The sequence below is a fragment of the Nerophis lumbriciformis genome, linkage group LG28 (genome assembly GCF_033978685.3).
Source record: "Nerophis lumbriciformis linkage group LG28, RoL_Nlum_v2.1, whole genome shotgun sequence".
NCBI classification, from domain to species: Eukaryota; Metazoa; Chordata; class Actinopteri; order Syngnathiformes; family Syngnathidae; genus Nerophis; species Nerophis lumbriciformis.
Genome location: NC_084575.2, coordinates 28,182,161 through 28,196,239, shown reverse-complemented (window position 1 = coordinate 28,196,239; position 14,079 = coordinate 28,182,161). Strand labels below are relative to the sequence as shown.

Here is a 14,079-nt window from a genome sequence, read left to right as displayed (position 1 = left end):
ACCATGGTATTTCTGTTCTAAATTGGCCCGCCAACTCCCCTGACCTTAGCCCCATAGAAAATCTGTGGGGTATTGTGAAAAGGAAGATGCAGAATGCCAGACCCAAAAACGCAGAAGAGTTGAAGGCCACTATCAGAGCAACCTGGGCTCTCATAACACCTGAGCAGTGCCAGAAACTCATCGACTCCATGCCACGCCGCATTAACGCAGTAATTGAGGCAAAAGGAGCTCCAACCAAGTATTGAGTATTGTACATGCTCATATTTTTCATTTTCATACTTTTCAGTTGGCCAACATTTCTAAAAATCCCTTTTTTGTATTAGCCTTAAGTAATATTCTAATTTTGTGACACACGGAATTTTGGATTTTCTTTTGTTGCCATTTCAAATCATCAAAATTAAATGAAATAAACATTTGAATGCATCAGTCTGTGTGCAATGAATAAATATAATGTACAAGTTACACCTTTTGAATGCAATTACTGAAATAAATCAAGTTTTTCAAAATATTCTAATTTACTGGCTTTTACCTGTATACCTTGATGTTGCAGAAAAAAGACCATATATTTTTTTAACCAATTTCCGAACTCTAAATGGGTGAATTTTGGCGAATTATCAATCAATCAATCAATCAATGTTTATTTATATAGCCCTAAATCACAAGTGTCTCAAAGGGCTGCACAAGCCACAACGACATCCTCGGTACAGAGCCCACATAAGGGCAAGGAAAAACTCACCCCAGTGGGACGTCGATGTGAATGACTATGAGAAACCTTGGAGAGGACCGCCAATGTGGGTAACCCCCCCCCCCCCCCTCTAGGGGAGACCGAATGCAATGGATGTCGAGTGGGTCTAACATAATATTGTGAGAGTACAGTCCATAGTGGATCCAGCATAACAGTAAGAGTCCAGTCCACAGTGGGGTCAGCAGGAAACCATCCCGAGCGGAGACGGGTCAGCAGCGCAGAGATGTTCCCAACCGAACATTAAACGCCTTTCTATTATTCGCTCTCGGAGCGATGATGTCACAACGTGACGTCACATCGGGAAGCAATCCGCCATTTTCTCAAACACATTACAAACACAGAGTCAAATCAGCTCTGTTATTTTCAGTTTTTTTCGACTGTTTTCCTTACCTTGGAGACATCATGCCTCGTCGGTGTGTTGTCGGAGGGTGTAACAACACGAACAGGGACGGATTCAAGTTGCACCAGTGGCCCAAAGATGCGAAAGTGGCAAGAAATTGGACGTTTGTTCCGCACACTTTACCGACGAAAGCTATGCTACGACAGAGATGGCAAGAATGTGTGGATATCCTGCGACACTCAAAGCAGATGCATTTTCAACGATAAAGTCAAAGAAATCTGCCGCCAGACCTCCAGGAAAAGAGTGCGGATGAGGGTATGTCTACAGAATATATTAATTGATGAAAACTGGGCTGCCTGCACTCTCAAAGTGCATGTTGTTGCCAAATGTATTTCATATGCTGTAAACCTAGTTCATAGTTGTTAGTTTCTTTTAATGCCAAACAAACACATACCAATCGTTGGTTAGAAGGCGATCGCCGAATTCGTCCTCGCTTTCTCCCGTGTCGCTGGCTGTCGTGTCGTTTTCGTCGGTTTCGCTTGCATACGGTTCAAACCGATATGGCTCAATAGCTTCAGTTTCTTCTTCAATTTCGTTTTCGCTACCTGCCTCCACACTACAACCATCCGTTTCAATACATGCGTAATCTGTTGAATCGCTTAAGCCGCTGAAATCCGAGTCTGAATCCGAGCTAATGTCGCTATAAACTTGCTGTTCTATCCGCCATGTTTGTTTGTATCGGCATCACTATGTGACGTCACAGGAAAATGGACGGGTGTATATAACGATGGTTAAAATCAGGCACTTTGAAGCTTTTTTTAGGGATATTGCGTGATGGGTAAAATTGTGAAAAAAACTTTGAAAAAATAAAATAAGCCACTGGGAACTGATTTTTAATGGTTTTAACCCTTCTGAAATTGTGATAATGTTCCCCTTTAACAATGTTAGTAGTGGTCCACATTTATCCATGGCGTGCCACCACACATAAATGAGTTATATGGTAAACGTTTTGTTTCGGACTGCTTGAAGTAATTAGTCCTAAAAAATAGATGTGTTTTTTTTTTAATTCTCTTAACATAATTTGCCACCTTCCAGGAATGGCAAGATCCCCGTCAGTGATGAAGAACAAACAAATGTGCCCCACATCTACGCCATCGGAGACATCTTGGAGGCCAAGTGGGAACTAACCCCCGTTGCTATCCAAGCCGGCAAGTTGCTGGCACGGCGCCTTTACAAGGGTTCAACACTCAAGGTAAGCATAACATATCTATCACAATGGAAAAGCAAAGCAAATGGAGAAAAAAAAATAATTCTGTAATATGTATTGCATTAGTCTTGTAATGTATGATTTTGACTGTCAATAGTGTGACTACATCAACGTTCCCACCACTGTGTTCACTCCGCTGGAGTATGGCTCATGTGGCCTGTCTGAGGAGAGAGCCACAGAGTTGTACGGACAAGAAAACCTTGAGGTAACATAAATATACATACTTGATGAAATTGAACATTTTAACTAAGGCTGCAACTATCAATTATTGTAGCAATAGAGTAATATATTGAGGGTTTCTTTTTTTGTTTTTTTTTACAGTAATTGGATATAACACATTTTATAGCCTTAATGCGTATTTCAGGGAAAATATATTAAATTAAATTAAATGGGTTATACTTGTATAGCGCTTTTCTACCTTCAATGTACTCAAAGCGCTTTGACAGTATTTCCACATTCACACACTGATGGCGGGAGCTGCCATGCAAGGCGCTAACCAGCAGCCATCAGGAGCAAGGGGTGAAGTGTCTTGCCCAAGGACACAACGGACGTGACTAGGATGGTAGAAGGTGGGGATTAAACCCCAGTAACCAGCAAACCTCCGATTGCTGGCACGGCCACTCTACCAACGTTTTTTTTTAATGCTGTTTGCCACCACACATCATGACTTAGACTTAGACATTAGACTTAGACAAACTTTAATGATCCACAAGGGAAATTGTTCCACACAGTAGCTCAGTTACAATGATGGAAAATGTAAGGATGAAAAGGACAATGCAAGTATAAACAGACTAAATATAGCGATATAAAATATAACATATATACGCATACTTGCCAACCCTCCCGAAATTCAGCGCCTCTCCCGAAAACCTCCCGGGACAAATTTTCTCCCGAAATTCAGGCGGACTCAGGTCCATGAGGACCTGAGTCCGCTAACCCACAATATAACCAGCATACCTGCCCAATCACGTTATAGCTGTAGAATGATGGAGGGCGAGTTCTTGGTTTCTTATGTGGGTTTATTGTTAGGCAGTTTCATTAACGTCCCAGCGCGGCAACAACACACAACAAGAGCAGTCACGTTTTTGTATACCGTAAAGCAGTTCGTCTGCCGTAAACAGCAATGTTGTGACACTCTTAAACATGACAATACTGCCATCTAGTGCATTTGATGAAAGCACTTTTGTGCGTGCCACACATCAATGCATCATCAGAGAGGGTGTTCAAAATAGTGACAGAGAATAGAACAAGGATGGACAATTCAACCCTTAACTCAACAATGAGTAGATGAGTGTTATGTGTGTGTATATGTGTAAATAAATGAACACTGAAATTCAAGTATTTATATATCTCCCCCTTCCCCCACTTCCCGAAATCGGAGGTCTCAAGGTTGGCAAGTATGTATATACGTAATATATACATAATATATGTACAGTGTATTGTATATACTGATATATTATATTATGTCTATATCATATATACAATATATAACAATTACCATGTACAATATTACAGTATATGTGACAGCAGCAGCATAAAATAGAGAGTAAATCCAGCAGATAATTGAAAATAGACATTAAAAACAAAGAGAAGTAGCTAACATGTCAGGTGTCAGATAATAGACATATATCATCTATTGCTGTATGGCGAGTGATTATACAGCTGGATGGAGTGCGGAATGAAGGAGTTCTTAAATCGAACACTGTGGGAACGAAGCTGAAGGAGCCTGTTGGAGTATGAACTCCGCTGTCCCCAAATTGTCTGGTGGAGTGGGTGAGCAGGATTGTCCATGGTGGCCAGCAGTTTGTCCAGTGTCCTCCTATCCCTCACTGACACAAACGCCTCCAACTGCGTGCCAATAGTTTGGCCGGCTTTCCCGATCAGTTTGTCAACCCTGTTTGAGTCCATTTTGCTGGTGCTGCTCCCCCAACAAACCACTGCAAAGTACAGGGCACTGGCCACAACAGACTGATAAAATATCTCCAACAGCTTGCTGCACACATTAAAGGACCACATACCAACGCTCTTGTGTGCCTACTTGCAGTTGGTCCAGATTAGATCAAGTTTTTTTAGTAACACTCAAACAATCAGAGCCACTGTACATACATCAACGCGTTTTTCTAATCAATTTCTTCGATTAATTGTTACAGCCTTAGTGTGACCACTGTTTTGTATCAGTATGAGATCTATTTTAAATTCCAATGTGCTTTGTCCTTCTATTCAGGTATACCACAGTCTTTTTTGGCCTCTGGAATTCACTGTGCCTGGCAGGGACAACAACAGATGCTATGCCAAGATTATCTGCAACAAACTAGACAATGTGAGTCTGTACTATATTTATACATGTCACGAGAAATAAGTCTGTACACTCTTGTCGTAACTGACAAGTTTAAAAAGAGAACGGTCACAATTTTATTTAAGGACCCCTTGGTAACTTTTACTGCCTGGAAGAAAAATAGTGTGCAAGTGGGTAAATGATTGGTTAGGTGCAGATCAATGAACGGTCTGAGTGGGGGTCAGCAAAGGGTCAAGAGTCAGTGTGGCACAAAGAGATTGTATCCAGGTTGCTTACTAAGTATGTGTAGGCAGAATTACAGGTCCAAGTGTATGCACCATTAAAACATAATGTTTATCTTTTTGCCATCCCTCCCTCCTCTTTACACTATTATTGCAGGGTAAGCTTTATACATTTTAGGCAACTGTATAACTAACACACACAGTATGTTGGGGCTTGGTAGCATATGATTATTAAGCCCTTTTTGGAAAGGTCATTTTTTTGTCAGTATAAATATTTCAGGGGGTTGGAAAACACTTGTAAATCTGCTGTCAGAAATATGAATTGTGCTTTTTATTCTCCAAGCCACATTTGTCAAGTAGGTGTAGGGTAGACACAACTTGGTCTTTGATAGTCTTCAACTTTTGAGATGCGGTCTTGTACCAACTGTAGAGAGAGTGACAGTTTTTATATTGTAAATATTTCACTATGAATGCTCAATTTCCCTTTTGGTTAATGACAGTTACTTCGTAGTTCCATTTCCAGAGTCAATCCGGAATGAGATTGCAACGCATTGTTGATTCAGGTGAGGGTTGTTCCGATACCAATAATTTGGTACCGGTACCAAAATGTATATCGATACTTTTCAAAATAAAGTCAATATTGGCTTTATTTTAACAGAAAATCTTACTATACAATAAACATATGTTTCCTATTGCACTCAAAGAACAATTTTAGAAGGTTAGTATAGAATAAAAAGCTTTATTGACCTTATGAGTAAATGCTTCATGATTTATGGTTGCCACTCCTGGTCTGTGCTTGAAGAAAAATACAATTATTAGTAAGTACTAAAAACAAAACTATGGATAAATGTACACAGATAAGTCATATAACAGGTAAAACACATTGTTAACGATAAAACTTAAATTGTGTTACCAAATTCAGTCATTTCACTTGCATTAGTTGACGCTAGATGGGTCTCAACTGCGCTAATACTTGGCATCAATCCAAGCAGCTGTGTGTGTGCATCTACATAGCTGCATGTGCACAACAGAGGAGCTGTGTATGTGTCTTTAAGAGAATAGCAATGTGTTGGCTGAGTGACTCAGTGAGTGAGTGGGCGAGTTAAAGGGGAACATTATCACAATTTCAGAAGGGTTAAAACCATTAAAAATCAGTTCCCAGTGGCTTATTTTATTTTTCGAAGTTTTTTTCAAAATTTTACCCATCACGCAATATCCCTAAAAAAAGCTTCAAAGTGCCTGATTTTAACCATCGTTATATACACCCGTCCATTTTCCTGTGACGTCACATAGTGATGCCAACTCAAACAAACATGGCGCATAGAACAGCAAGCTATAGCGACATTAGCTCGGATTCAGACTCGGATTTCAGCGGCTTAAGCGATTCAACAGATTACGCATGTATTGAAACGGATGGTTGTAGTGTGGAGGCAGGTAGCGAAAACGAAATTGAAGAAGAAACTGAAGCTATTGAGCCATATCGGTTTGAACCGTATGCAAGCGAAACCGACGAAAACGACACGACAGCCAGCGACACGGGAGAAAGCGAGGACGAATTCGGCGATCGCCTTCTAACCAACGATTGGTATGTGTTTGTTTGGCATTAAAGGAAACTAACAACTATGAACTAGATTTACAGCATATGAAATACATTTGGCAACAACATGCACTTTGAGAGTGCAGACAGCCCAATTTTCATCAATTAATATATTCTGTAGACATACCCTCATCCGCTCTCTTTTCCTGAAAGCTGATTTGTCCAGTTTTGGAGTTGATGTCAGCAGGCCAGGGAAGCTAGGGTCGATATTCTTCTCTTGATCATCTTCAGTGGCATAAGGGACGGTGTGAGCCAAGACATCCAGGGGGTTTAGCTCGCTCGTCTGCGGGAACAAACTGCCGCCATTGCTTGCCGTGCTACCGAGGTTCTTTGTCCCTGAATTGCTCACACACTCTGGCAGATTCAATGGGGGTCTGGCGGCAGATTTCTTTGACTTCATCGTTGGAAATGCATCTGCTTTGAGTGTCGCAGGATATCCACACATTCTTGCCATCTCTGTCGTAGCATAGCTTTCGTCGGTAAAGTGTGCGGAACAAACGTCCAATTTCTTGCCACTTTCGCATCTTTGGGCCACTGGTGCAACTTGAATCCGTCCCTGTTCGTGTTGTTACACCCTCCGACAACACACCGACGAGGCATGATGTCTCCAAGGTACGGAAAACAGTCGAAAAAACGGAAAATAACAGAGCTGATTTGACTCGGTGTTTGAGAAAATGGCAGATTGCTTCCCGATGTGACGTCACGTTGTGACGTCATCGCTCCGAGAGCGAATAATAGAAAGGCGTTTAATTCGCCAAAATTCACCCATTTAGAGTTCGGAAATCGGTTAAAAAAATATATGGTCTTTTTTCTGCAACATCAAGGTATATATTGACGCTTACATAGGTCTGGTGATAATGATCCCCTTTAAAATAGTGTCAGGTTCAAACTTTGATGACATCTATTAAAACAGACGAGAAGCAAAGAATCATGCAGAGACAGAGTTAAATTTTGCTCAATTGAGGAAAGACGTTATTTGGGCTGTACTCCAGTTACAGATCCAAACTTCGCTCTAAAGTCTAGCCCACGTGCTTCCTCTTTTTATTTGGGAGGTCCCTGGTTACATCACAGAAGCTGTCGCTGAGGGAAGGGGGTAATCTCGACAGCTCCAGTTAGACACAATATATGATTATACAAGAAATGCAAATGTGTTTACACTGGTGATATCGCCTTGTCTCTGCTCTGTCTGCGTCACGGCCAGCTTTGCACAAAGAAAAATACCACATCAGCACAATTGACAATAATTATAGCAACGGCCCTTAAGCATAAGAGTTTTGTGATAATATATACATAATTATTCTAACAAATAGAAGAGGGGTAGATTTCTAGAAGGTGTACAAAAGTTTGACTTAGGGACACAATAAATGTGGTTTTCTGTTTTTATATTTAAAGTATGTTTCCTCACAACAGGACCGAGTCATTGGCTTCCACTACCTTGGTCCCAATGCAGGAGAGGTAACGCAAGGCTATGGAGTAGCCATGAAATGTGGTGCAACAAAGGCACAGCTGGACGGCACCATTGGCATCCACCCGACTTGTGCTGAGGTAAAAACGAAATTATTACTTTTATACTTGTGAGTGTTGATGACACAGCTTTGCAACACTTGATATTTTAGTTTCAAGCATGTTTTACTCAATATAGGTCATCAAATCTCAGCAACAAGCTGTAACATCTTACTGAAATCATTTAATAATAATAATAATAATAATAATACCTGGGATTTATATAGCGCTTTTCTAAGTACCCATAGTCTCTTTACATGTAGAACCCATCATTCATTCACACCTGGTGGTGGTAAGCTACTTTCATAGCCACAGCTGCCCTGGGGTAGACTGACGGAAGCGTGGCTGCAATTTGCGCCAACGGCCCCTCCGACCACCACCTATCATTCATCATTCAATTCCCTGGTGTGAGTGGCACCGGGGGCAAAGGGTGAAGTGTCCCGCCCAAGGACACAACGGCAGCGATTTTTGGATGGTAAGAGGCGGGGAGCGAACCTGCAACCCTCAGGTTTCTGGCACGGTTGCTCTACCCACCACGCCAACCCTTAAAACAAGTAAAAGACTCTAACATGGAATCTGCTTAGTGAGAAGAATGATCTAATCAGACAGAAAATAAGCAAATATCACCCTTATTTGAGATATTTAATCTTACTTAGATTTCAGTTTTTGCAGTGCAGACTTTACAAAATAAGACTACGGTAATAGTGAAGGGAGTTTTCTAGAAATGTCCCCTAAAACAAATTAGTTGACTATCCCTGTCGTAAAATCTTTCTACAAACATCGAGATTGTTTTGTTTTCCGGCCATCGGAAACCATTAGCAGTCTTCCTGTGGAAGTGGGCGACATCCTCCGTTGGCGCTGCTTACGCTTGCTCTTCCACCCCGGTTGGGCTTCTTGCCCAAGCCTGAAGTTTTTAGAAGTGGGGTCTGTCGTTCCGAACCAGTGGTATCCACTCTTTTCCCCCACTATGATTGTGGAAGATAGCATAACTGAGAATTAGAGATGTCCGATAATGGCTTTTTTGCCGATATCCGATATTCCGATATTGTCCAACTCTTAATTACCGATACCGATATCAACCGATACCGATATATACAGTCGTGGAACTAACACATTATTATGCCTAATTTTGTTATGATGCCCCGCTGTAGGCACAAAACAATGTAACAATGTTTTCCAAAATGAATCAACTCCATCCATCCATCCATTTTCTACCGCTTATTCCCTTCGGGGTCGCGGGGGGCGCTGGAGCCTATCTCAGCTACAATCGGGCGGAAGGCGGTGTACACCCTGGACAAGTCGATGAATCAACTCAAGTTATGGAAAAAAATGCCAACATGGCACTGCCATATTTATTATTGAAGTCACAAAGTGCATTATTTTTTTGAACTTGCCTCAAAACAGCAGCTTGGAATTTGGGACATGCTCTCCCTGAGAGAGCATGAGGAGGTTGAGGTGGGCGGGGTTGAGGTGGGGGGGGGACTGTATATTGTAGCGTCCCGGAAGAGTTAGTGCTGCAAGGGGTTCTGGGTATTTGTTCTGTTGTGTTTATGTTGTGTTACGGTGCGGATGTTCTCCCGAAATGTGTTTGTCATTCTTGTTTGGTGAGGGTTCACAGTGTGGCGCATATTTGTAACAGTGTTAAAGTTGTTTATACGGCCACTCTGTGTGACCTGTATGGCTGTTGACCAAGTATGGCTTGCATTCACGTGTGTGTGTGTGTGTGTGTGTGTGTGTGTGTGTGTGTGTGAAAAGCCGTAGATATTATGTGATTGGGCCGGCACACAAAGGCAGTGCCTTTAAGGTTTATTGGCGCTCTGTACTTCTCCCTACGTCCGTGTACACAGCGGCGTTTTAAAAAGTCATACGGTACATTCTTTTTGAAACCGATACCGATAATTTTGATACCGATAATTTCCGATATTTCATTTTAAAGCATTTATCGGCCGATAATATCGGCAGTCCGATATTATTGGACATCTCTAATTTCAATTCATTTCAATGGGCAATGCTGATTGGGGATTCGATCGTTTTTAAGACGTGCTCGTGGAACCAATTGAGTTCATAGATTGTGGTACCACTGTATTTATTCTGCTTGTTTTCATAAACCACTAACTCTCAAAAACTAAGCAAAAAAACATAACTTTCATAACCTTGTGGTTTAGCGTTCCAAATTAGGCTAAGTGTGTTCTTTGTCTTCCTCTTTTTTTTGCACTTAATGGATTTTCCTTGACTCCCCCCTCAGGTCTTCACCACTTTGGAAGTGACCAAAAGCTCCGGCGGTGACATCAGCACGGCTGGTTGCTGAGGTTAAACCCTGCTTGTTTAGCAGGGTGCTCTCATTCGTGACCACAGGAGTGGAGGAAGTCCGAGTACAAACTCCTCCTCCCTGACCGATTTGATATGAGGGCACTCTGCTTAACAGCGGGGTTACTTTGCTGGTAATTTACTCGGCTCCATTAGTGTCTTTCTCTGAGGAGCTCAGCAACTCACATCACTCCTTGTGACGTGTTTGTGTGTGCCTGAGCTATTTGTGACGTTCTTGCCCGTAACCCAAAACTCTGAGGTGGGCAAGGATCGATGTCCCTCTGTAGAAGTTCACGATGGTCGGCCAATCCCTACGTCCAAACCTTTTTTTTTTTTTTTTACAGCCATGACTCATCAAATGGTAACACGACGAAACTTAAAATTGATACAGATTATTACGAAGCCCCAAAGGGACATAGAGAAAAAAATTGTTTATACATTTAAAAAAAAATTTTAAACATGTATCTCGTGCGCACAAGAAACTTTTTATAAAGTTATAAGAAAAAAAAAAAGAAAAAAATATATATATATGTGCGCACAAGAAACTTTTTATAAAGTTATAAGAAAGAAGAAAAAAAAAAAATATATATATATATATATATATATATATATTTGTTCTTATTTTTTTCTTTTCTTATAACTTTATTAATTTGATGGGTATATATATATATATATATATATATATATATATATATATATATATACCCATCAAATTAATAAAGTTATAAGAAAAAAAATATTTATATATATTATATATATATATTTTTTCTTTTCTTTCTTATAACTTTATTAATTTGATGGGTATATATATATATATATATATATATATATATATATATATATATATATATATATATATATATATACCCATCAAATTAATAAAGTTATAAGAAAAAAAAATATATATATATATATATTTTTTGTTCTTCTTTTTTTTCTTATAACTTTATTAATTTAATGGATATATATATATATATATATATATATATATATATATATATATATATATATATATATATATATATATATATATATATATATATATACCCATCAAATTAATAAAGTTATAAGAAAGAAAAGAAGAAGAAAAAAAAAAAATATATATATATATATATACCCATCAAATTAATAAAGTTATAAAAAAAAATAAATAAAAATAAAATATATATATATATATATATATATATATTTATATATTTTTTTTCTTTTTTCCCTTATAACTTTATAAAAAGTTTCCTGTGCGCACGAGATACATGTCTAAAAAAATATATATATATATATGTATGTATTCTTATAACTTTATAAAACGTTTCTCGTGCGCACGAGATACATGTGTAAAAAAAAAAAAGAAGAAATTTCCCCCATGTCCCTTTTAGGGGCTCCGTCGATTATGGATAAAGGAGACTCATCAATTTCTCTAGCTTGGAATTATTATTCACAACATCGACACTTCAAATTCAATTCACTTGAATGGAACAATACACGTTTTGCACACACATGTACTTCTGTGGGGTTATTTCAAGGCTGTTTTTTCTGCCATTTTTTCGGTATAATTATACAAAATTACATAAAATTACTCTCTTGAATGACCCGTAATCATGAACAATTTACCGAAGGCTGTTTGTACTGCTTTAACCTATTTTGAGTGTCCAATAAACATTACGTATATATGTAAAAGATGTATCTGATTTTTGTAGAGGACAAGTCCAAATCTTCTTGTTCATTGGTGTCAAAACTCTTAAGCTTACCTATCAAGATAAATAAAGAATCTTTTCGTGATCTTTTTTTTTTTTTTCTCTGCTCATAATTGCTTTAGAGGAGCTCTGGGAAAAAAATGTTCACAGTGGATCACAAATAATCCCGTTGAAGTGGATATGCTATTCATGTCCGCCAGATCAGAGAGCGGTGTAGAAATAAAAGGTGTATGCTTATACGAGTGTCTGTTGATCAATCGCATCTGGACTGGTGTGAAGCTTTTGTTCAATGCCCATATCTGACAACAAGTGCGTCACCTGCTTGGGTTGTCATGGCCACCGAGCTTTGATTTATTACTTACCGAGCCTCATGCTTATTTAATTATGGACACTCCATTACGATGAGCTGATTGACTGGCGTTTGTTATCCGGTCCTCTAAAGCACACACATAGTTATTAACCCATAAGAAGCCAGACTGTTTTTTTGTTTTTTTTGCCTAAAATACATTTGTAGTTCAAACACAAATCACATTTGTTGGAAAAAAAACAGGATGGTGTCGTGTTTTGCTTTTATATAAATATATTGGTCCACAATCTGACTGACGCAGGATACAGCGCCACATTTTTCCTATAGGCCAGTCCTCTGCCGTGTCTTAGGTATCGTATTTTTCGGAGTATAAGTCGCTCCGGAGTATAAGTCGCACCTGCCGAAAATGCATAATAAAGAAGGAAAAAACATATATATAAGTTGCACTGGAGTATAAGTCGCATTTTTGGGGGCAATGTATTTGATAAAAGCCAACACCAAGAATAGACATTTGAAAGGCAATTTAAAATAAATAAAGAATAGTGAACAACAGGCTGAATAAGTGTACGTTATATGAGGCATAAATAACCAACTGGTATGTTAACGTAACATATTATGGTAAGAGTCATTCAAATAACTATAACATATAGAACATGCTATACGTTTACCAAACAATCTGTCACTCCTAATCACTAAATCCCATGAAATCTTATACGTCTAGTCTCTTACGTGAATGAGATAAATAATATTGTTTGATATTTTACGGTAATGTGTTAATAAGTTCACACACAAGTCGCTCCTGAGTATAAGTCGCACCCCCGGCCAAACTATGAAAAAAAAAAACTGCGACTTATAGTCCGAAAAATACGGGAGTAACTTCCAGTTTTAAAAAAAACATGCTCTGTTTTTTATCTGTTTTCACTTCTGCTGACTGGTGATTTTCATTTTTGTTGTTTGAAATATAAAATGAAACAGCTTTTTTAAGAGCTAGTTATAGCTTTTCGACTTTGTGTTTTGGTATTTCAATAATTATATAATAAGTCTAGTGCAGGGATGTCAAACTGGTTTTCATTGAGAGCCACATGGCAGTTATGGCTGCCATCAGAGGGCCGCTTGTAACAGTGAATAATGTATGGATTTCATTATTAATTACCGTATATAAATTGTTTTAGGTGGACTGTCGATTTTACACTAAGACATTTTTACTGTTTTTTTTATTTATTTTTTACAATATTTTACGGTAAATGGGGAAAAACAGTACCGCTGTTTTTTGGGGGGGATTTACGGAAAAAGCTGGCAGCTTAGTTGCCAGAATTTTTGTGTTAAATTGACATTGGTTTTTACAACATTATATTGTTAATGGAAAAACAGTACACGTTCTTTTTTTATTCTAGCAATTTAGCTGCCAGTTTTTTTACCGTAAAAAACAAAAGTACAGTTTTTCCATTTACAGTAAAACACCGTTAAAAACAACCGTAGATTTTACAGTCAAAAACTGGCAGCTCAGTCAACAGAATTGTAATGCAAAAAAACTTTTTTTTTTTTCAATTTTCAGTACCGTAATATGTTGTAAAGAACAACGTAAAATGTATTGTCATTTTTATTAATTTGATGGCTAGTTTGCTGTAAAGTTAAGTATTTTTATTTAGACATAACCATGTTTGGAAAATATGATAATATAGTGTAATATTTGTTGCAATATTGTATACTATTAAAGTTTAAAAGGTATGCCATTTCAAGCAGTACATATGTTTTTTTCTGTCAAAATGAAAAAAAAATCAATTACATTTAGTGAGAAAATA

General features: G+C 38.4%; 1 protein-coding gene across 1 annotated transcript in view; it reads left to right on the top strand.

Moving 5' to 3' along the window:
* Positions 1-10,781, top strand: part of txnrd3 (thioredoxin reductase 3) — a 31,603-nt gene extending 20,822 nt beyond the window's left edge. The window contains exons 12-16 of the mRNA XM_061923999.1: positions 2,181-2,337; positions 2,450-2,557; positions 4,577-4,672; positions 7,877-8,011; positions 10,215-10,781. Coding sequence (XP_061779983.1) covers positions 2,181-2,337; positions 2,450-2,557; positions 4,577-4,672; positions 7,877-8,011; positions 10,215-10,277 — 559 coding nt within the window. The 3' untranslated portion in view covers positions 10,278-10,781. The remainder of the gene's footprint in view (positions 1-2,180; positions 2,338-2,449; positions 2,558-4,576; positions 4,673-7,876; positions 8,012-10,214) is intronic.
* Positions 10,782-14,079: the final 3,298 nt, after the last annotated feature.